General features: G+C 46.1%; 1 protein-coding gene and 1 long non-coding RNA gene across 3 annotated transcripts; both read left to right on the forward strand.

Moving 5' to 3' along the window:
• The first annotated feature begins 7,411 nt into the window (after nt 1-7,411).
• slitrk5b (SLIT and NTRK-like family, member 5b) lies at nt 7,412-13,111 on the forward strand. 2 transcript variants are annotated; one of them, XM_029849601.1, is made up of 2 exons: nt 7,412-7,542; nt 8,292-13,111. In XM_029849601.1, exon 2 carries the CDS (start codon nt 8,341-8,343, stop codon nt 10,942-10,944), a length of 2,604 nt encoding a protein of 867 aa, XP_029705461.1. In that variant the 5' UTR covers nt 7,412-7,542; nt 8,292-8,340; the 3' UTR covers nt 10,945-13,111. The 2 variants fall into 2 exon arrangements, with proteins under 2 accessions (XP_029705461.1, XP_003961929.1); XM_003961880.2 differs by lacking the exon at nt 7,412-7,542 and adding an exon at nt 7,571-7,924.
• Nucleotides 13,112-18,459: 5,348 nt separating this feature from the next.
• On the forward strand, nt 18,460-24,474 carry LOC115252037 (uncharacterized). Its single transcript, XR_003890483.1, has 3 exons — nt 18,460-18,687; nt 20,835-20,993; nt 22,763-24,474. It is a non-coding gene; the product is annotated as an uncharacterized lncRNA (long non-coding RNA).
• The last annotated feature ends 220 nt before the right edge of the window (nt 24,475-24,694 follow it).

The raw sequence follows: 24,694 nt of genomic DNA on the forward strand, positions 1-24,694 counted from the left end.
GGACGGTCAGACGGTTTTCCTGAGCCAGCAGCGACACCAAGAGGAGAAATGTAGAACTACACGTCGTTTGGCGACCCCGTCACTGCCAATTATGGAAGCATGAGCGTGTGAATGACAATAGGCATCATAAAAACAATATGCGATGTAATAAAGACAAGGATGGTGATTAAATTATTCACCTCCGTGTGTTGTTAAGAGGGCGTCATTTCAAAATAAACCACGAAACAAAGAAGTCCTTTATTGTTGTAATGAGTGCATAATTAAGGAAGTGATGCGGTTTGTCCTGAAGGTAATGCTATTTAAATGATAACTGCTAGATTTATTTTGTTTTTTCAATTGAATTTTGCATGTGGGGCTCATTTCATACTTTATATCATTGAATGACAGCGCAAAGCACACAACTAACCAAGTAATCATAGCAATTCCATCTAGTCAGTGTTTTCAATAAAGTACTAAGAACAAGGAGTAAAATTTACACTGGGAATAAGTTGGTTCCCTGTTTCCTCTACTAATAGAAGAACCAATGAATGCATTTTACTTGAATGAACCTCTTCCTGCTGCCTCACTGGCGTCATAGACAGACAGTTGTTTCGTAGCCTAAATATAAACCAACTTGCTTTATTTTAACGCTGTTTTATTGTAAAGTGCTATAATATTTCACAATGCTGTATGTAGGCGTGATATCATGTTGCCAAAACCAACTGGTCAAGATGTTAGGGCAGTGAAAACGTGTTTTTGCCAGGATGCCATCGTGTGTACCCGCTCCTGCTGCTGACAGGACCCACCGCAGCCCTTCACGCCATCGTAGCGTCTCAAAAGTTGCTTCAGAGCTCCTCTGCAGCTGTTTTCCATGTGTAGTACTCCATTTTCACCGACGGGTGGTGCCATTGCAGCTAGTGGAAAACAAAAGCTCTGATTCTGTGTGAGCAGCGGGGACCACCCCGGCCAAAAGGTGTGAACTCTTAGTGAAGCTGCAGCAATGACGAAGAAAAGCATTGTTGAGGCAACTCAAAATTCTACTGTGGGCACAAAAAGAAACCATTTCTTAGAGGGATGAAGAATATCAAAGAATGGATGTTATGTCTGGACCAATAGAAACATCTGCACAAGTAGCCAACTTGGGCCAAGCGCTGTTTTTCAGGGAGAATTGGCCTTAATTACGGTGCTGAAATTATCATCAAGCTGCAGCAGGTTTCTGCTCATGATGCTGTCCGTCTCCTGTGGTCTCCCAGCCTTAAGATTACTGTAGCTCCACAGGAGAATTAATTATAACCAAGACCAGAGGGGGGGAGCGGCAGCCGAGGATGAGAAATGTTTTAGGTAATAATCAAAAACAGCAGCAAGTGCTGCAAAGGTCAGCTGAAGCCCAGAAGCCCAGTTCAATATTCAGTCTTCAGGCTTTCAGGATGTCTGGCTGTGTAGGGGGAGATGTCCAGGGTCATCCTCCACTCTGTGATTTAGTGGACGTGCTGGTGCACTATCAGCCAGGAGGACTGGATTCATCTGTGTGTTACCGAGAGCAATACAAGACCAGCAGTCCATACATTACAGGAAACGAGCTAATTAATTTGATGGAATGGGATTTACCTGCAGGAATTTAGTTTCATGTGCACATTTAATGCATAATATTGAAAAGTCTATGAATTAATCATAAAAACAATGTTTGAAAAACAACCAAATTGCTGAAAAATGACCTCGCTGAATAGATTTAAATAGCATGTATATTTGATCAGACGGTAGACTCAAGTGCATAAATATTTCAGATACTGTTATTACATAAATTAAATGTCGCTATCCAGAGATTGTGGGAGCAGAGCGGAGCCTGCAGAGAGCCAAGGCGGCAGACATGGAACCCGTATTAGTGGGCCCTCACATATGGAGCGAGGTGCTACAGAGAGAGCCCTGCAGGGAACCACTGGGGGCCGAGACTGATGTCTCTGACATCCGCGAGCGCCGATGACATGACATCCTCTTTTTTCTTTTTTACCTCCCTCCTGGAGAAACCCTGAGAGCCATGTTCTCCAACTGCCTGCTGTTTGATTTCTTGTAGCTGAAGATGTTATTTGTGCCCATACAAACTGCCCCCCCCCCCCCCCCTCCTTCCACAGCTGCAGCCTGTCCTCAGTCTTCCTCCTGTTATTGTTCTTTCCTCCCCCAGTTTTTCCCTTTTTTCCCCTCTTACCCACCTTAGGCCCTGGTTTAGCCTGACATGATATACCTCTAGTGCCAGCCAGAGTTTAGTTCAGGGACCCGGGACTTGGTGCAATAAAATAAAAACAGTGCACCTTCCTGCTGGACATACTTTCAAAGATTCTGCACAATGAGGTTTGTCAGGCTGTCTGCAGAGTTCTCTCCTCCCAGCCCACTTTTCAGTCCCACCTGGGACTGCAGCACAGGCACAAGCCTCTCTTGTATGTCTGCATTTGTTTTTCATAATCATGAATTTGTTTCTAATCAGGTACGTCCTGCATTTATTGAGAAGTCTAAAAGCTTTAAGGGAAACAACCCATGCAGCATATGGGACCCTTGACAACAGCATTCCTGCAGAAGAGTTTGCCAGGCGTTCCTCGTGCACTCAAGCTGGACACAGCTGACAAAGTGCTGCTCGCCATCTGTAAGGAACATACATCAGCGGCTGCGGCCATCATCCTCCGTGGCATGACTCCAACCCCATTTGTGTATTTCTGACCTTGGAGCGCATCATTGTTAGTCATCATGTTCTTCCAGTCGTTCGTTATGCTGATTCCCAGAAGTGTGTGCGTGTGTGTGCATGTGTGTGTTTTGTGCATGCAGTGGAAACGGAGCCTCTTTTCTGCTCCCGGTTGGAGAAGATTACGTTCAGTGTCATGGAAAACTTGGAGATACTAAATGAGGCTACTATCATGCATTGCCCGCGTGCCTCATGTGTTCTGTAAACACATACTATCATGCAGCTGAGAAGCAAACACATGTGGGAGCGCCATCAAAGAAGCCATTGATATCTGCAGACTTAAAGACTAAATTAGAGTTTTGCAACGACAGCTTTTGTGTGAAAATGAGATATAAGCCAGCTGCATAATTTGCTTATCACATTACCAACACATGAATGCAGATTTATGCAGAAATTTTGGTGTAATGACAGGATTTAGCTAGCGCTAACGGTCTGGCCCGATATGCAGCACGAATCTCTGAAGGCAGAGGAAACAGAAGCACAAATGAATTGCACGCCGGCTGAATGCAGCCTTCATACTCTTTAATATGAGCCACAGGCAGTGTCCCTGATGCGCCTGCTCTCCTCCCTATGCGAGCGGGAGCCAAGTGAAGGGGATGATGGATACAGCTCCACGAGGGCGCGGTGATACACAACGATACTTGACGTGTTTCCACATGAGAGCCACCGTGTCAGGTTGAGGAGCAGCAGCATGGCAGGTCTTTTTCTTTACCTTTAGTCCTGCCACCACGCTTCCACCACCATATTTTCATATGCAACACACCGCACTGCCACTGATGTTACGCTTGATAAATGAAGATGACAGGAGAGAATAATCGACTCTAATATTACCCCTGTAAGCTCCGCTTCCACCACTTTTGCTTTCATTAAAATCAGGTGCAAACACACTCGGCCAGGCGGGTGAGTCACACCGAGTGACTCAAAGTTTGCTGTTTAACTCCGATGATGAAAAACACGACGAACATTGCACCTCTATTTTTTAACTTTTGAGCTTCTTTTGCAGGTTTGTGATCGATCGTGCATTAGGCAGTGGGCGAGCAGCTTATTTAGGCTGCTCTGCACAGGATGTTTAAGCACTTTAGTGCTGCTTTTGAGGAGGTGAATGCCATCGGTGTGACTCTCATCGGTGGTTTCAAGCTGAATATTTACACTTTTAGATGACAGCCACAAAATACAGTGCAGTTATTTTGGGGAATAACCTGGCAGCACGAGCAGTACTGCCTCTGTTGTATGGGACTAGATATTAATATCTATTATTGCGTACATGAGACATTAGAATTTTTGGGATGTAATGGGAGTCATGGCGTCCTTTGGGTTCTCAAGTGGGAGCCCTCCTTCTCGGTTGTTTTGCTGAGGGTTCAGCAGTGAATCCTTGTGTCCCTTACAGGCCATCAACTCACTCCAAGGGCCAGGTGGAGGTCCCCATCCACCCCTACTGACGCCCCGTTTCAGCAGCTTTGCAAAGGTCCTTGACAACAACAAAGTTGCTGCTTTTGCCATGTGGGTGGAAGAGTGTTGACACTCATCTGTCGTGTTTCCAGCACTGCATTTAGACAGTTAGCATGTCATTTTTCAGATGTTTCCTTTGACAATAACAGACTTTTATTCCTTTCCTTTGTGAACAGAATCATCAAAACTTGAAGGGGTTCTTGTAGAAGCATGATCTTGCTTTCTCCTTCTTTATCTGCTTCCTTTTCAGCTCTCCATTTGATCTCTCCCTGTAGCAGGTGTATGACTTCCAGGATGCCGCAAGGTCTTTCCCTTGTTGTCAGCTGCCCTTTCTCATCAGTCAGTCGTTCACCAGATGATTAGATCGATGTTTATTTGGCCTCCAGAGTTATAACCTGTTCCGATATACTATGTAATTCTGAATTTATATTTGATATATCATAGTGACAAAAATCTAAACAATAAGTAAGAGATTCCATTTCTCATAACACCACTACTGTTTATGTTTGCTGCTCCACACTGTCCTGGTTTAAACAGCATAGCAACTTGTCTGTCTTGTTATCATCTTTCTGCCTTTTTCAATCCCATCAATCATTTCTTTAATTTTTTCCCCCCCTCAGACCACATAAACGGATGCTGCTGTCACGCACACCCATCACATCTTCATCACTGTTCAGATTGCTGTTTCATCAGCTCTCCCTGCAGGATCCCACAGCATCAGCAGAGTGCAGCCTTTAAAGGGCTTTATTACTTCCTGCTGCTCCCAACTGCTGCTTCTGAATCAGACAATCGGCCCCAAAAAGAACCAAAAAATGTAATATCGCCTTTGCGATGGGAGAAAATCATGTTTGCTCCTTTAATCTCCCCTGGATTTAACTGATGTTGATCTCGGCTTTATCTTGCCTCGGCGTTACTCACTAATCACAGCTTCTTATTTGCTGCTGTTATATTGATATAAAGTTGAAATATTTTAGTATTTTAAGAAATTATACTGGCTCAACGGTGCAGTATAAGCCTATTAATGCTTGAATAACTCCCAAGAAACATATTCTCCATACAAAGTTGCTTTTTTCTCAGTTCAACTTTCTCCGTCTACCAGTTAATGCTGACTTTGATCACCCTGATCTGCAATCGACAACCGTGTCTCCGTTTTTTAGTTGGAGTTGGATTACGCTCTTCTCACCTCTGGGTAACCTCTTTGTAGTCGGAAGCATCTTTCCGGTAATGCTTCTGTTTTAAAAAAAAAAAAACAGACATATTGGTATCTACAATTTATATAGACAAATTAAACTGTGGTAGTACATAATGATGAGTGATAAATGATGCAATCAAGGAACACAAAATGAGATTAAAAGCAGCAGCGAGGCTGAATAACGGGAATACACAGAGAAAAAGGGACAGGAGGAAATCAAATGTGTGGGTGCTGGAAGGGAAGGTAGACGGCAGTGGGGGGGGGTCTGAAAGTATACAGTAATCCAGCTTTAGGTTTGTTTTTCATTGAAGATGGGAAACTCTAGGTTTAAAATCTTAACACGTGGGGCCGTTTATGCATGGCGCCGTTTGACAGACTCTGTGTGACACAGCCTTGAGACACTGGGATGCAGGATGAGGTGGCTGCACAGAGGGGTTGATGGAGGAGGAGGGTGTCTCTCCTGGACAACAAGAGGCCTGTCTGTTCTCCTCAGTACCGTTAGGGTTCAAGTCAGCCCCGGCTGAGCTGACGGCTTCATCTCGATTTGCGACGGCAGGCTGGTGAATCTTCTTCCATCCACTGTTAAAACTTGCTCTTTCTCCTCTTGATTGTCATCATCTCAGCCTTTATCTGCCTGAATCATCCTCTTTCCTGCAGCACTACCCCCCCCCCAAGCGGAATAATTTCATGGCAGAGCCGCCAGCCTCCTCCCAGCTCTTATCAGAGCCTCTGTCCTTTGACACCAGGCAGCTGGCAGCAGCAGCGAAGCTGCAGAATCCTCCATCCAGGGAGGCGCGTACGGCCACTGATCGGACAGAGCTGATTTCATCCATGAGTTGCTCTGCTTTGGCCTTGCTGGAATTTGTGTGAAATCCTTCCCAGGGCGTCTGCCCTGGCAGCACAGAGAGCCTGGCTGGACAATCCAAAGTTCCCTGAATGCTGTTCCCTGTCCCTGCAGAGGTGCTTAGTGCTGGACAGTGGTGCAATGCTCTGTGCAACACACACGGGAGAGTAACCACCTCTCTGGTAACCACTCAGGTTAGGGTTTTGTCATATAAGCTGTCAGGGTGATGCAGGGAAATGCAGCTCTTCTAACAAGCAGCCTTTGAGTCACAGCAGAACTCTCCTCTCCTTGAACAGAACACGGCTGTTTCGTGCTCTGCACTGTTGTCACGACTGGTTTTGCTCCCAAAAATACAGACTGTTGGTAACATTGGGACCATTAATGGCCTCCCTTTTCTCGTATACAAACTTTTGATTAAGAGGCAGCATTGTGGAACACGAGCCTTTCAGAGTCTGGCCCTGAATGTAGGAGCAATTTTCCTGTAACAAATACTTGAAAGATACTGGTACTGCTCAAATAGTCAAATCTCCAATTAAAATGTCCACTTTCCTTTGGAGGTCAGCGCTGGCACATAAAGGGATGAATGCAGTGGTGGAGAGACTCAGAGACAAGGAGGCAGTTTAACTGAAATGCTTCTGGATGTCTATCGTCTCCCCACCGTCCAGATTCCCCAGCCTGCTGAAAATGAATGAGCTTTGAGGAGTTGTTGCCAAGACCCCCACCCCCCCCCCCCCACACACACACACACACACACACACACACCACCACCACCTCATCAGCTGGCACTGTCTTCTCAGCCTTTTCAGCAGGCATTTGTGCTGCCTCACTGATGCCTGCATTGCTGAAGGAGGAAGATTGGAACGAGCCGACTCTTTCACAGCACCGGCGACTCCATTTACTGTTTCGCTGATTAGAACAAGGGGGTAGAAATTCCCAACCACCCCTGCCCTCTGACAGGGACGCGCAGTAATTCGAGTGATGATGAGAGAGGCAGCTGGCTGCCTGCACACCAACTTGGGATGTCCAAAAATAGCAGCTGAGATGTAAATAAGCTCCAGCGCTCGTGTGATGTGAGATAATCAATTTCTGCCAGATGAAAACACGCCTGTCCCCAATGTCTGAGCTCCACCTCTCACTCCTACCTCCATCTCTGACATTCCAGGATGCGTGGGGAGAAAAAAAAGCTGATGTCATTGGGCATTTGAGGGGGAAAAAATTCCCCTTTGGATGGCTGTCGCGATAAGCGGTTTAACAACTGGTTTGAGCTCGAAATCGAGTCTGACGGCTGAATTATTGATATTTTTCGGGACGTTTTTTTGTTTGTTTTTTTGTTTTTCTTTTCCGTAGGTAGGTCATCCTCTTTCTTTCTTTCTTTCTTTTCTTTTTTTGGGAGCTGGGGGGTGCGAATCTCAGGATGGCGCTCCAGTGCGCTGATTCTTTGTGCATGAAATGAGTTGACATCCTCCCCACCAACGAGCGTGCGTGCGTGCGCGTAAAGACAGACAGACAGGCAGGGGGAGAGAGAGAGAGTAACTTTGTTACCAGGCGCTGCTTGTGTCTCTCTGAGCGGGAAAAGAAGCATTTCCAGATATGGTTGTTCAGCGTTTCTCTCACTCTTCCCGTGCGTAAGTGGCGGCGCAGACCTGATCCCCAGTTGATTATGTTGGCGGATTAAAAAGAGACGCGTTGAAATATCCGGCGAGCCTGAATTGCCATCGATGTTCTCGAGGTGGGTGCTGCTATATTTGATACGGTGACACATTTCTTTCAATCGTCCCGTTTTTCGCGTCTCTGACCAACGTGACAGCTGATCAGCCCGAGCTGGTTTCACGGCATTAACAGCTCGGCTGTCTTGCTTTGACCTTGCTTTTCCTTCTCTGTTGACATAGCTTGAAGGAGTGAGTTGCTTTCTGCTCCGCTTTTGTTTGAGCCATTTTAAACCAGCAGCCGCGCAGTCAGAAGTTACCTCTGGGTAACAGCAAATGAAGCCATTCAGCCCGTTTCGGGGTTTTTTGGGTTTTTGTTTTTTTTTGTCTCAGCAGAAGTTGCTGTCTTTGTGCCTGATTTGCTTTACGCCGTGTCTCTTTTATTTCTAGATGACACTGAGGACTCGGAACTGAACGCCGAGCCATCATTTGGAGGAAAATGGATCTTTGGATTCCATGCCTTCTGCTGAGTGCATCTTCGATGTGCGCCGCGGAGATGTTCGGCACTTACGGGGAAATCTGTCAGAGACTCTGCGCCTGCGAGGAGAAGGAGGGAACACTCACTGTGAGCTGTGAAAACAGAGGAATTGTTACTGTCTCAGACATTAAGCCAGTGCGCTCCCCCCAGTATTATCTGCTGCTCACAGGGAATCTGCTGAAAAAGCTGTCTGCCGATGATTTCATTGAGTACAAAGGACTTACAATATTACATTTGGGAAATAATGACATATCTGAGATTGAGGCGGGGGCTTTTAATGGACTTCAGGGGTTGAAACGGTTACATCTCAATAACAACAAAATAGATGCCTTGAAGGAAGAGTTTTTCTTTGGCCTTGAAAGTCTGGAGTATCTGCAGATTGATTATAATTATATCACTCATGTGGCACCGAGCGCCTTCAGCAGTCTTCGTCATCTGGAGGTCCTGATTCTAAATGACAACTTAATAACGACTTTGCCCGTCAACGTTTTCAAGCACGTACCACTGACTCATTTGGACTTGCGGGGGAATCAGCTCAAAGTGCTTCCCTACTCCGGCCTGCTGGAGAACATGGACAGTGTGGTGGAGCTGCAGCTGGAGGAGAATCCGTGGAACTGCTCCTGTGAGCTGATCGCTCTGAAAACCTGGTTGGAGAGCATATCCTACACGGCTCTGGTCGGCGACGTCGTCTGCGAGTTCCCATTCCGCCTCCATGGGAGGGACCTCGACGAAGTTTCCAAACAGGAGTTGTGCCCGAGGAGAGCGATCGCCGAATACGAGATGCCGCCGCTGCCACATCTGAGCACCAATGGATACCATAAGACAACGCCGGCACAAGTCACAGCCTCACTCACCTCCTCGGGGATCGCCAGGTCCTCATCCAGACCCACAAAGGGACCTCGCCAGTCGGGCAGGTTAAAATCAAGGCCCACATCTCGCGCCCCAGCGAATAAACCACAAAACTATGGCCAAATCGTTTCGTATCAGACCAAGTCCCCCGTGCCTTTAGACTGCCCGACGGTCTGCACCTGCAATCTTCAAATCTCCGACCTCGGCCTGAATGTGAACTGCCAGGAGAGGAAGATAGAGCAGATCTCAGATTTAAACCCCAAACCTTACAATCCCAAAAAGATGTATCTGACTGGAAACTACATCCCCATGGTACGCCGGTCAGACTTCATCGAGGCCACAGGATTGGATCTGCTCCATCTTGGCAACAATCGAATAGCTCACATACATGACAGGGCCTTCGGGGATCTGACACATCTGAGGAGACTGTATCTCAATGGGAACCTGATAGATCACCTCACGGCCGACATGTTTTACGGACTGGAGACACTACAGTTCCTATATTTAGAGTACAACGTCATTAAAGAGGTGGCGTCTGACACGTTCCAGCATGTCCCCAAACTTCAGCTTCTCTTCCTGAACAATAATCTGTTAAAAACTTTAACAGCGGGTACTTTTAATGGCCTGGTGTTAGCCAGACTGAATCTCCGCAGCAACCACCTGCGCTACCTGCCTGTCAGCGGTGTCCTCGATCAGCTCACAGCCCTGGTGCAGGTGGATTTGTATGAGAATCCCTGGGATTGCACTTGCAGCATATTGGAGCTGAGGACGTGGCTGGAGCAGCTCAGCACTGGTACAGTCGTAAACAACGTCATCTGTGGTTCGCCCAAGAGGCTGGCCGGGGAGGATATGCGATACATTAAGACAGTTAATTTCTGCCCTAATAATTCTGATATACTTGCCTCAATGATCCCACCATCTGAGGAGTCTTTCCCTGGTAGCACTATCACCATAGAAACATCCTTGGACTCTGACACACAGCATAGCGCCATCCCTTTATCTGTGATGATTCTCGGTCTCTTCCTCCTGTTTATTTCGTCTGTGTTCGTAGCTGCCGGGCTGTTTGTGGCAATGAAAAAACGACGCCAGAAGAGCCAAAACAAACAGAATAACTCCATGAATGCTTGCATTAGCTCCCTAAATATGGAATACGGCCTTTACAAAAAGGGAGCCATTCCCAAAGTCAGGACATCCGCCGGACACGTATATGAGTACATCCCTCCGCCCACGGAGTCCACGTGCAGGACCAGCGTTCACACCCTGACGGACAGCAAATCAGCGGACGGGTTTAGAGACTTTGACGAGCTGAGCGGCGCTTTTCTGGGTAATTCGGATGAAGAGGCTGCAAGCAATGTAATAAGCTCGGAATACAGCGCCACCACTCCAGAGCCTCTTAACAAGCCCTCCACCCCACACCGAGATGATCTGTGCTACTACAGAGATGCGCTGGAGCCTGACAAACAGGCCCGCCTCAGCACCACGCTGCCGTGCAAACACGCCGCACGGTCACCCAGCAAGTACCCCTCAGACTTTGATGCAAGGCATCAATACGTGCACCCGGAGAGGATACAACAGACAATCGTCTATTGCACTGCGCCGAGCGCTGTTTACGTGGAGCCCAACAGGAGCGAGTACTGGGAACTGAAAGCCAAGCTCCACATTGATCCAGATTACCTTGAGGTTCTGGAAAAAAGAACAACATTCACGCAGTTTTGAGGACAGCCCGCTCCCTGACGTTAAAGCAGCGGATCATTCCGGATGGAACGGATTGCATCTTAAAGCAGAACTGCAGCAGAACTGTTTTAATGCCTTTATTGGTAAAAAATAAAACCAACACTGACGTTTACAGTGAGAATTCTGGGAAATGTGCTTTACAGGGTTGAGAGAGCATAAGGAGATCTTGAGTCATTCGGCACTAAAACTGTCATCACTGGGGTGTTTGGTGATAAATATGTAAATAGGAACAAGCGATTCAGGGCTCTTATGTCTAATCCCACATAATCTGACCATTTACTTACAAATTAGCAGTAATTTGCATACCACTCAATATATTTCAGTGGCATAGAGGTGTCTCATTTCTGGCTTTCTAAATTGGAAAACATTTAAACCTGAGTACGTTCCACAATAATACAAACTGCGCATTAATTCAGGAATCCCGCTCCAGTTACGGCCAGATCTGGGACAATAGTGCAGAGAATCATCAAGCAAATTCCAGTGTAATATTTCAAAGCACAGATTACCAGGCAGTAATCTGTGTGCTCTCTTGCTGAGAGAGAATAATTAATCTATCCTAAAATCTGCTACACCGACTGAGGATCATCTCTCATGTTGGTGAGCTCCTGCCTCACCAAAACAATTGCATTTGCGGGATTATCGACACATGCCGCGCTTGTGTTGCATTGCATTTTGAGGTATTGTCACTTTATTCAAAAACGTTGCAACTGAAAGGTTCCAAACTGCCCTCAGATCCAAAAAAGCTTTAGCTGCTGTGACGACGTCTCGCGTCTCTGATCAGAGGTGGTTGTGTTTGTCTAACTTTCTTGGATTTTCTTCATTTACTGAGAATGTATGGAGCGTCGGAGGGTTCCAGCCAGCCACAACCCTGTGTTTTATACAAACTCTGCAGTATGAGTGGAATTTCTCTATTTACTATATATTTGTGTCTGAACTTATTTCAAATATGTTACACTCGGGCCCATATTAAAGCATATTTTAAACTACTATTTTTATAGCAGCAAAAAAAGAAAGACAAATTCGTATAAAAATGCAATACTGACTTCTGATGAGTTAACAGTGATGTCATGTATAGAAATGCACTCTATAGTGTCACGTGCATATATAGCCATACAGGTAGGTTTGGAAAATAAGGTAAAAAAAAGTCATGTTTTAAAAAAAATATATGAAATGTGTTGCACTAAAGTAGATATACTCATGTTCTTAGACAATCTACTTAATACTACGTCATATTTAACATGATCACACCCTCGCAGTTTGATTATTTAGGTTCCTTCATCTATTGGCTGCAGATGCAGAGCTGCTCTATAGGGAGGCCAGTGTGTGAGAGGACATTACAGTTAGTAACGTCCAAAAGTGCCCGAGCAGATCGTCCATGCAAACCCATCTCTGGCCCATTACAGTATATCTGGACCCTGGACGTTAAACTGCAGCTTGTGTTGATCAACTATCCAGTTTTAACTTGTTGTCGTTCCCTCGAGGCATTTTGTAGCTTGTATATGCTTTTTGCTACGCCCAGAATTTTCTTTTTTACTGAAAGTTAGTGGTGAAAACACTGTAAACATGAACAAATAACCACACAAAATTGTAATTTCTTATTTGTAATTTCTTATTTCAAATGACAGCTCTGTTTTTGTTTGTGTTCAATGTGAGTTGAATATATGACAAAATAGCACAAATGCAAAGTTTTTTTGTATTTTGGAGTGTATGTGGAGGACAAGTACAAAACCTTTTGTGGTACTTCAGTCTGTATAAATTTTGCGAAAAATGTTCAGTGGAACACCTTTATTGTACGTATGACAAGCATTTAGAATGCAAGTTTTTCCCCATGCAGGATTTCTATGAGACTACATAGAAAAATTTAAAAAGGATTTTTTCCCCCTCCGCATCTTGCAAACAGGAAGCAGTATCATGATTCGATTGTTTTCCGTTTTGATGCGTTTTCCTTCGGTTGGTTTCTTTCTATTTGTGCCATATCTGTAAATAGAGCACATCTTCAGCACTTTCATGCAAACTCCCATCTGCGATGAAGAGCAAAAACCTGGACTCCTGCTGCAAATGCACAGCGCAACTAGGAATATGTGAGGTAAATATATCTACAGCGTGGTGTTTCTTTACTTGTTAGCTACTGAATAAAACATATGCATTCATTTGGTAGATCCGTGTTTGTGTTCTCTCTGCCCTTCTGGAGCGATCCCAGCACAGCGAATAGTGCACGAAGAGGACAGCTTTTAAAAATGCTTCACATGCGCACTTGGGAGTTTTTAATTACTCTTTCAAACTATACGGATTTCAAACGCTCACATCGGGTTATTGTCATGGTTTCAATTACGCAGATGGATTCAAAAGCAGAGCGGCGGTGCACGATCACAGCACACGCCCGCGGCAGAAAGACAAAATGGGCCACTGAAAGGTTGTTTATTCAAATATTCTTAAATAGTCTCCCTGGCTGATGTGTCAGTTATGATGCATTTTAATCCAGAATGACCCTTTTGGCGCAGGTGTGCACGTGCCACCTGGCACTGTATGTACTTACCAGACAACTCGGTATCCATGGAAACGTTAGAAAGGCTGGCACGCACCAAAAGCAAATGTAGAGCAGGAATAAGCTGACGTGCAGTGAACGCGTCATCAGGTGATTCTCTTTGTTACATGTGCCATGAATCCGCCGTTGATGAAGGGGCGAAAAGAAGAGTGTTACGTAAGAAGTGACCACAATTTGCTTCTGAAAAGGGTCCCCCCCGCCCCCCCCAGATCATCTGTCTCCTCAGACTGATGGTGTCATGTTGCTTAGCTGCTTGAAAAGCCTAATTTTGCTGGGGAGACGGAAATGAGGCCACATCTACATTATGTAAGCTTGAAGAGACGTGTCAGGCGGCGCAAAGACAGCACAGGACCGCAGGCGTCCTCCAGAGGGAAAACCTTTACTATCCGCTCACATCTGACACGCACACGCGGATAAAATACCGCTGACTCAAACCACCATTCTGCCTTTCACGGCGCTGAACGCGGCCTCACATCTGTCGACATATGTGCTGCTTCCAGTTGTTAGCCTTTGTTTCAGTCCCTGAAGCTTTTCCTCTACTCCGTGCGGCAATACTCCATTTCACTCCGGATGTGTGTCTGGGCGGATGTGTGTGTCTGGCTGCATAAATTATTGACTCTGAGTGTATTCACGGTTGCCTGGAGGACCTCAGCCGGGCGATGTAGCCAGACCTTTATCTTCCTTTTTTTTGTCTTCACCATTTTTGTTTCAACAAACCTTCACATAACTCAGCGGCTGAATGAATGTGTCCACTTAATAATTCAGCCGTTACATCTTGAACAAAAAAGGGCCGTTATCTCTGCACTGTGCTATGGTGTGTTAAGGTCTGGCCCATGGATGGTTGATGGAGACACACTCCCTGAGTCTGCAGGCTGGTTTGGATTTGGAACCTGCTGAACTTTACAGGTGCCGTCACTTTGACTGAAACACAAATATTTATGAGAGCTTAGCCGGGCTTATGACTGCCAACCTGAGAAATATGACAAAACCCTCCTTCATCCTGGCATTTATACGACACGGAACATGAAAATGGTTCACATTTAAATCAAAGATAAAGGAGCTGTTGATGAAAGCGGTGAAATGGTGTTGATAGGAAGCTTTCATGGCGCTCTGTTCTGTGATGTCAGACTCTTAGCTGGATCCATAGTGTCGCTCAAATGAACGCAACATTAGCCACTCTGGCGATCAAGTCTCCCCCGCAGTAACTATAGCATACTGCTCAGCTCTGAGCCGCTCTTCTTCACATTAACCTCTGATATGCCACTGCTTTTTTTATCGGCCCTGTTCCCCTTGGCTCGGCGGCGCATCAAGGGCACGTCCTCCTCCGTGCGCTGGCCTCAAGTGTCACCATAAAGCCTAACACAGATTGACAGGCTTTGCCCCGTGATTTAATGTGACAAAAACACACGCCTCGACGGACATTTGTGAATATATTGTAAAATATGTCTTGGCAACGGGAAAAAAAGGAATGGAGGAAAAAAAACGTTTTTTTAATCTTGTGGTTTATTTATACGTGTGGCGCACCAGCATAACACACACGAGCGTGGCCTCCTGCAGATTTGAGAAAGATGCGACCTGAAAGGGCACTGTTTGTGTTTCCTCGTTCAGTTGAGGGATAAAAAAGACACAAATCTCCCAGAGAAAAGATGGGTGCCTCTGTCTGAACAATAACGGCAGACTGGAGATCGGGGGGGAGGAGTTCAAAAAGGGGAGCAGCTTTTCACAAAAGCAATATCGACTGACTACTTTAACTATGCCGAGTGCCGAGAAATTAAATTTCTTTTTCAGGAACTACTCTTTTTTTTTTTCTCCATTATTTGTGTGACTTTATAAGCCTTTACTGTAACCTCAGGTAAATCCGGCCTGGGTGCGAGGCTGTTATTTCATGCACACTGTGGACGGACCTGGTGTGGCAGCTGCAATTGCGACGTAGCACCGCTGCACATTTTGTTCTTCTCTCCCCCGCACGTCCCCGAAAACTGAAGCGACAGTTGCAGTTTGCTCTGACATGCAGCACCTCTTCCCGATAAAACCTTTTAATGACAACAGACCCTAACTGTGATTACAGCTTCCTTCACGTCTTTCCTAATGGCTGCTCCGTAGAGACCGTGTGCAAATGGAGTCCCTCCATAATTGTGCTAAATGCCCTGAATCAGTCATCACCATCAGGCCTCTGCTGTAGAGATGCAGTGATTGCAGCAGCCCAAGAATCTGTGGAAATATTAGGCAACCATTAATATTCCCTATGTGAAAGCCAACTGTGGACTTAAGGCTCCGGAACTGTCAATCCAGACGGAAATAAAACACATTCTGAATGTGAAGAATGGATGTCTGAAGGCTACTTGTCAATCTCCCTTCAAAACTGTGTGAGTACTCTGGTTATCCGAGCCAGTAAAAGGCTGCTCTGTGATGGTAGTTCATGGTTAAATGTGCTGAAACTCCAGCACAAGAATATAAACCTGATGGTGAGCATCAGTCATGGAAACTTGGTCATTTCAGCTAAACTTGCAGTGGAGGAGAGGAGATAAAGTCCTGAGGAGCAGTGGCTGGCCGGCAGGGATAAGAGGGAGAGTCCTGATGCCCACGAGGGCACTTCAATGCCTTTTATCTGCCTGAAAGGCACTCTAGAGGGCACTTTATCGCCCTTTATTTATTCATTGTGCTTTATCTACCATAAAGGAATCTTTCAGGTCCACCGCTGCAGCAGAGGGCGGAGCCTTTGAAAGTTAATATGCGTAAGAGAACTTTAAAATGCGTTTCATCATTTGGACCAAAAGGATGGCTCCAGACTGTGTTTCTAAATTATGTTCTCAGTTGCTACCAACTAAATAAAGCTGAAGTGCAAAGAACATCAGCCAGGGCCTCGGGGGGCGTCAGCGCTGAGGGTCGCGCACCTCTGCTGTCAGAATGAGCTTTCAGGTGCTCTTTGTTTCAGCAGACTTGTTGGAATTATATAAGCCAACCACACCTCTGAAAACATTCTTCTTCTATTTTTCCATCCAGTGTCAGATCCAGGCCCCACGCCAACCGTTCTGATAAGGGTCTAGCATCTTGCTCAAGGACACTGCAGCAGAATAGCCACTTAAACTGACAGGGAACCTTTGCGTGACCCTCATTAGCATCCCGGATGTTGACAACAGGTTCAGGGAGCGAATAGCCCAGTTCCAACATGAACCTCGTGTGCCCCGATCTGGCTACTGTCCACTTTATTAACGGTTGTCTGGAAACCAAACATGTAAATAGCTCCAACATAATTCTGCTGCCTGCTTTTATTGTTCTGCCTGCTGAGTTTATTTAAAGACACGGAGTTTCATGGCACAAAATAAAGAGTAATATCTGCTGTCGGCAGTGTAAATGGAAATGCTGCTGCTGTCTTAACGGAAGGTAAAAAGAACCGTCTCCTTATTTACGAGCTGTAAAAGACGCCCACTCGGTAACTTTGGTGGCCAATTCCCCTCATTTATGTTTGAACTTTTGAAGCGGCGCTAACTTTAAGGTGGAGCCGCTCTGCTCGTGCTCAAATCTCGTGACAGTCGGAGGCTGCGCTGCAGTTCCAAAAAGCACTTTTTCATGTTTCTGTCTCTCTTGTCTGAGCATCCTGGTGGGATTTACATAGAGCTGGAATGGATCCGGACAGATGGCGAAGTGGGGGTGTGGGGTAACCATCTCCTGAACCCCAGAGAGCACCGCCATATACGAGCTGTCAGACTAATGTCTTCACCGTGTGCTTTATTTGTTATAATATAATGAGATTCTGACTTTGATGTTCATTTTCAAAATTGCTCATCAGCCCAAAGGAACTGGGAATGGAGCGATTGAGAAATCTGCAGTTCCTTCTTTTCTTTTTTGAAGTTTATGCTTTCACTCCACTCACTAATTATATTGTTGTTATGACAACACCGTCTTTATATGCTCTATGCATCAGGCCAGCAAGGCCACCAGAAATTTACATAAAGTAAAGAAGCAAATAGGTCATGAATATCATTAATTCTCAAAAACCACCACTTCAAAGAGCTGAGAGCTGAACGCACCAGTATTAGCTGAATTTGACCATTTGTATCTCTCCTCATTAACGACAGCGGGAAGCTGTGTATCCTGGAGGCCGAGCACCGCGGCCCGGCGTCCTGTGCATCCTAACAGCTCTTTCAGGTTCGTCCTTGTGTTAAACACTGAGCAGGATAACAACTAACGAGCCATCAGACTGACGAGGCCCGCTGACGGTCTGTGTCACCCAGGCTGATGCTGATGAGGCTCACGGCAGTTTATGTAGGACACGACTCAACCACAGGGGAGGGGAGAGGAGGAGAGGAGAGGAGAGGAGAGGAGAGGAGAGGAGAGGAGAGGAGAGGAGAGGAGAGGAGAGGAGAGGAGAGGAGAGGAGAGGAGAGGAGAGGAGAGGGAGAGGAGGAGAGGAGAGGAGAGGGAGAGGAGAGGAGAGGAGAGGAGAGGAGAGGAGAGGAGAGGAGAGGAGAGGAGAGGAGGGGAGGGGTGAGGAGGAGAGGAGAGGAGAGGAGAGGAGAGGAGAGGAGAGGAGAGGAGAGGAGGGGAGGGGAGGAGGGGAGGGGAGGGGAGGGGAGGAGGAGAGGAGAGGAGAGGAGAGGAGAGGAGAGGAGAGGAGAGGAGAGGAGAGGAGGGGAGGGGTGAGGAGGAGAGGAGAGGAGAGGAGAGGAGAGGAGAGGAGAGGAGAGGAGAGGAGAGGAGGGGAGGGGAGGAGGGGAGGGGAGGGGAGGGGAGGAGGAGAGGAGAGGAGAGGAGAGGAGAGGAGAGGAGAGGAGAGGAGAGGAGAGGAGAGGAGCGGAGAGGAGAGGAGAGGCCATATGCAGATGGCTGCCTGGTGCTCTTCACACTGAGAGAAGCGACTCTGCTTCTTCCTGTATTTCTCTCTGTTTGAAGAGCCCCTCCCCCCTCCTTCGGCACCATTACACATCCTGTGAAGGGTTGCATCAGCGAGGCGGTGTGGCTCCTCCGTGGACAACACGCCAGTTGATCACAGATCTGACACATGAACAACTGTGCAGCCAGTTGACCTCCCTTGCATGTGGACCGTGGGAGGATGCTGGAGTCACGGCTATGATGAGCCAACACCAGAGGGAAAGGTCCTGGCAGGGTGTCAGCGTCAGCTCCTTCTCACCAACCATCCATCTACATTCAACTGGACATATTCCAATTTACATTTCAAGGTTAGTTCTCCAGATAAGTTCTTTCATGTACGGTAGCCATTTGGTCTTTGGTTGACATCATCTGTCAGGCCATGACACCAGTAGAAAGAGTCCAAACCAGCCTGGTTTCCCCTTGCTCACCATGTTCAGCCACGTTTTCAGCATTGCTTTATCTCTTTTTTCTATATTAACACTTACTTTGTCTATTTAAGTGCTACTTGAACGCTGCTGCCCCATCTTTTGTTCGACACACTGTCTGCTCTCAGATTTCAGTTAAAGACCGACAGCAGGGAAGTCTGGAGCCCGGAGCTGCTCAGCTAGTTTCAATCTGATTCATTTATGCAGGATTTCATGTTTGCTTACAATTTAGTGTCATTTTAATTTCACAGGCTTATTCAGACCAACACGTTTTAAAGCTGAATTAGCATCGTGGCTACGTTTTAGCTCATTGTCCTCGGTGGCGCCGAGTGACCTTTTATTTTCATATCTATTTTATTCGCTGTGCCCTTGAGTAGGAAATTTTCATCACTTTGATGTTTTATCAAACGCCCAGCATCAGTGGGTATCACAGCCAGCCTCACGCTCACCTTTGCCATCCTGTTTCATGACAAATCCCTGTGAAAACAAGTTCAGTGATGCGATAAATATTTATAGTACCACAGTGTCCTTAATGCTTCCACAACTGTAGTTCAATAACACAGTACTATTATTAAAACGAATAGCAATGAAATGTTTTCTGTGTGCTCAGAATATGAATCTTTCAAAATAAAATAATAAGCAATAACCCTGCGGTGGCACACGAGGAGGACAGACACAAAATAACTGAATCTGCTGCTGATTGAAATCCTCCACAACAGACATCATTATAAAATAATAAAAACACAATCTAACACAACGCTGAGGTGAGATAATCAGTCTCCACGGTTTACGAAGAGAAAACCCCAACAAATGTAAAATGAATTATTCACAAACACTATCTTAGGTTGGACAATGTCCCTTAATAATTCAGCCATCTTGGATGTCTAAAAATACCTGAGTCGGTGGGTGAACGGTGTTAGAAACGTATTAATCAAAAGGAAAATGAGATCTGAGTGCTTCCCTCGCCTGTTTCCTTCTAAATGTCGTGCGCTGGAGCACTGGGCTCCTTCAAAAGCTGCCTATTGATTCCCTGGAAGATGACACGTTGATAATACACCAGATTTCCTCCACACGTCTCAGAGCTGATTGCCATCTTGATGGGTTGTTTTCCCCCACAGGGAGAGTTTTCCCAGTGCTTACAAGCCAGTTGAAGGAAAAAAGAGTGTTCACCTAGCCACCGGCTATTATAGATCAAAGCAACGTCTGGTCACATGAGAACAGCAGGGAAAAGCTTGGTTGCTATAGCAACTTATAGAACTTCTTGCACTGGCTTTAACTGCAAGTGTATTATTAGGACGGAGACATTTTAACGGCATTAATCAAACAAAGGCTTCGTTCATACGGCAGCAACACCTGCTGGGACGCGTGCAGATGGCGGCGACAGGTTTTTGTCCAGACTGTGAACTTTTGTAATTGGAAATTATGGCAGGAACACTCTTCAATATTCTGCACAGCACACATGTAACGTGATCCTCATAAACATACTACAGGCTCATCGAAGTTTCAATGTGAGACTTGTTTTACAGTGTAAATCCCTTCGACTGCACGTGTCTGTCCTTTCGCCCTCTCAGCAGATCCCATTTTTTATGACGCAGGAAGGACGGCAACATCAAATATTCACTCTTGAATAAGAGCGTCCTTGGAAGCCTGACATCTCCTGTATAATTAAGTTGTCCGGATTAGAGCGGGAATGCAGCCTAATAAGCTGAGGGATAGGTTGATAAGCCACCAACAGAGAAATTATTCAGGCTTCTTTCTGATGGGAAGGTCCCATAATGCATCAGGAATGAGGTCACCCGCTCGGGCTTTCAGTACGGTTAATTCCATTTAACGCCATCTCCAGCAGCTGAGCTAACCTGTGTTTGGAATGTCAGTGCCAGGAGCGGGGCAACAACAGAAGCTGGCCTTCACTCATGTTGTCGGCCAACGCAACCAGATGGGCGACGAGTCTGGCATTTCTGGGGAACTTAAAATAGCTCCGTGATTCGGGTTTTGTTTGGGCCACCCTGACATTTGTCCTCTCCCTTTAGGTAGATCCGGTTATTTGCTGTCCTCGGTGGCCTTTTGAGAGCCGAGCCTCCGTTTCAGGCGTCTCCGTGAGTCTGACAGCAGCACGTTGCCGTCTGCAGCAGCTCTGAAGGCGTCTTTATCGTCCAACACTTTCAGATCGGTACCAACGACTGTCTCAGGTGAGGGTGAATCACGAGTCCTCCGCTGCGACTGAATACACTGTAGATGATTTCCTGCTTTCTCCGCCTCTCAAGACGGCCAGGAAATAGAACAGAGTAAGGCACAGTGGTGCGTAATGTTTTGCGATGGCGGTCCGATGGAATTTTCGTAACGTAAAGGACGTTAATTATTCATAAAAGAGTGTTAGAACAGTGGAAAGATTTTTACATCCCTGCCGCTCTTTCATCTCTTTGCATCTGGATTGTGGAATGTTGGGGGGAGTCGATGATGCACTGTTTCCAGACAAGATGCTTGCATGTGGGGGTGCACGTGTGTGTGTGTGTGTGTGTGTGTGTGTGTGTGTGTGTGTGTGTGTGTGTGTGTGTGTGTGTGTGTGTGTGTGAGCATATGTGTGTATTTGTGCCCCCCTCTTTCGTTTCAGCCTCTTATCTCTGAGCGTTCAGGAAGATAATGTAATTAATCACTTTGCAATCATCAAGACGTCACTTTAAATGACTCTGTTGGGTTTAACAAGGACAGACTGAGACATAAATTCCCATTAATCAGAGGATGTGAGGGCTAAGGAGGACCAGATGCCGACAGGCTTATCTGCACGCTCTCATTCTGATGCAGTCCACTGCAACACTTCCAATGCATTTAAAAAAAAAACACACACAACTTCCAACCAATCAGAGTGTCAGAGTGTATATTCAGTCGTGAAGGTTGTTCCAAGTGCTGCATCTCTATTTCCCCACTAACACTCCACTAATATTTGACCACACTCTAAATCCATCAGCCAGAAGCCCAGCGTGTCCCACACTGTCTTTCAAACTGCATCCGGCATTAAACACAGTCACGTATTCTTATTAACCTGCAGGCTAAATGTCTGTTCACTGCATAAGCTTAGCGTGGAAGATGTAGTATCAGTTTTCCAATTTTACAGATACGGGCAGCCATTATAATTTCTGTTATAGGACAGCACGGTCGTTAATGGAGATTTATTAGGAATAAAGCCCGGGAATTCCCATTTCCTATTTAAAATTTGAATGGTCGTAGATTACGTGGGTAATTGCTTGGGGAGAAATAAGCATTTCTGAATCATCTATGTCAAAATGGACCTAAAATTATGGAAAAGAACTGAAATATTGTTGCAGAGATATGATCATCGGATGGAAATCAAGACTTGCATATTGAAAACTGGAGCAGTTTTGCGGTGTCTAATGATTAGGCATCATGTTGAGTTGTCCGACAGGACTGGAACTCAACGCATGCTGCATTTAGCTGCCCAGATTCTGCTGTCAGCGCATAACGATATGTCATCCTGACAGAAACCTTGAACTCCAAAATGTCCACTCAGATGTCAGAAATGGCAGCCATGACACTGAAATTACAACCCTACAGTACAGCGTTCTGCTCACGCTCGGCCGTCTCACTGCGGCCCTCATGAGTCGACACCGATCACGCTAAGTTGCAACGATCTGTGGGCCCAAATGAAGAGAACCACGTCGGTTATGTAACCTGACACTACTCGTTCCACGTGTCACGGGGAGCTCGAACATCACACAAGGGGACGCGTTATGTTAATACGCTTGAGTGTTTTCTTCTCCAAACGCCTTCAAGTGCTGTATACGACGGAGAGCTTTATTTTAATTACAGCAGCATATGCTTATGTTGCAGCCACTTCTTCTCCTCGTACACTTATTTCTGCTGACCTTTGAGTTGTCAAGCCGTGTTTGGGCGTTCCGACTCTCCTTAATGTGCCCTGTGGTCATTATGGATCTTTTCACAGGCTGACTGCGGAAGATTCTATGGGCTTGAACTCACAATTCCATCCTAAAAAGCAGACGCAGCCCACGTACCACCGCCAGCTCCTCCCCACCCCCGTCTGTTACTATTGAGACTATCGCAAAGAAAAAGATTTTTACTGTCATCACACATCAGTTGTACAAGGTCAGAAGGAGGCTCAGTCCTGACCGCCACTGTGGGCCGACCTAGCCTGCTTTTGGATGGTGATGGGCCTAGAGGACCCAGAGGAAACCAACACACACACACACACACACACACACGCGCGGAGAGATCGTCCCTCTGTGCAGCAAGGCCTGTTGGAGCTGGGACGCAACCCACGACCCGCTCGCTCCGAGGAAATGGAGCTAATAATAATTAAGGCCCAGACAAATCCAGTAGGTTCGAGAGGCCAAGAGGTTTATCCCCGACTAAATGAGGAACAGGTCCTGTTTAAGTTAATAAAGGTCAATCAATAGTGAACGCAAACACGAGTGCTGCACACTCCATCAGTCATGTCAGCACAGCAGCTGGCTTCACAGCGTGCGTGTGTTTGGAATGTTAAAAGCAGCCATCCAGGCAGGTTGCTGAAGTGCACAGGAGGGGGAGCGACACCCTCGTCCTGCAGCACTGCAGCAGAGATCATCTGCCATCGCTCACCAGGAGAGAAAACATTTGCATGGATCTGGTTAATCCGCACCTGCAACTCCTGAATGTTGCCACTCAACGATGCGAGGCGGTGAAGTGGATCTTTGTCTGGCGGGGAGAAGAGTGGCGCTCCGGCGGCGACGGGATACGTGACAATAGGCTTTGCTCCGTACAATAAGCCAAATAAAGGAATTACTGCAAACAGTTATGTCTCCGTGTTGAGATAACTTAAGAAATGTTGATGCAAGTGCAGCTTGGATTAGCGTCTGGGCTGAGAAAGCAAAAGAATTGAAATGCAAATAAGAGGGGGATTACTGAGAGAGCATTCACTCGACCAGATCCTCCTCCATTAATGGGTGAAATACTGGTCACATGTGAAAGTGTCTAAGCCTAATGATTATTTACTGCTTATTGCTTTTGTTTACAGCCACACACAAACCTCACCACTCTTCCTGGGCTCTGTGGGACAAGGACAAATGCCTGACAGAAGGCTTTAACACCTTTCCAGATATCTTAATAATGCTTAATGATCCAATCCGAGCCGATAATCCTCCAATTAAACTGCTGTTCCATCACAGGAACAACACTTGTGTACAAGCGCAGCCAGGTTTTCTCTCCTAAATATGTTAGCGTCAACCAGAGGAGCACAGCACACCATCAGCAACAGCATTTACTCCTCAGGTCGATGAAGGATTTATTTGGCCGTCCGTTCAGATCCAAAGAAAATGGTGCTAAATGAGAAGCTGAATCATCTCAACTTCAAAAGCTTGATTCCTGCACACCCTCAAGTGTGAAATTCATAGCTGCGGGGATGGCACTGACTTGAAAGTGGAGAAAGTGTGAACTCTTCCTTTCAGTTGTCAGATATCTGAAGGATTTATTAACTCTTTCCTATAGCATATCAGAATGTGGCCTATGCCCTTAAGTGATTTTTGTCTTGTGTTGGAACTGGCGATTCATTAGATTTCAAAACAAAACCAGCCAGATGCAGATAGACAGATACAGATTTGCTGACTTTTGTTAATGGTGACTATTTATGTCCTTTTAAAGCCTGTGCAACACTTTGGTCAACCAGGATGACATTTAGAGGTGCTAAAATCTGACCTAAACCTCAATAAACAAACAATGTAGATCAGTTTCACATAGCTACATTTATCAATTGTCCAAAGCTTGTTGTCTGAAGGCATAAATACCACCTGTCTGTAAAACATTCTCAAAAACTAACGAGGTTAGGGGACTAATTCAGTGTTTTCAACCTGACCTACTGCAACCTGCCCTATTATGCGTAATT

This window comes from Takifugu rubripes, chromosome 1 (assembly GCF_901000725.2).
Source record: "Takifugu rubripes chromosome 1, fTakRub1.2, whole genome shotgun sequence".
In the NCBI taxonomy this organism is placed as follows: Eukaryota; Metazoa; Chordata; class Actinopteri; order Tetraodontiformes; family Tetraodontidae; genus Takifugu; species Takifugu rubripes.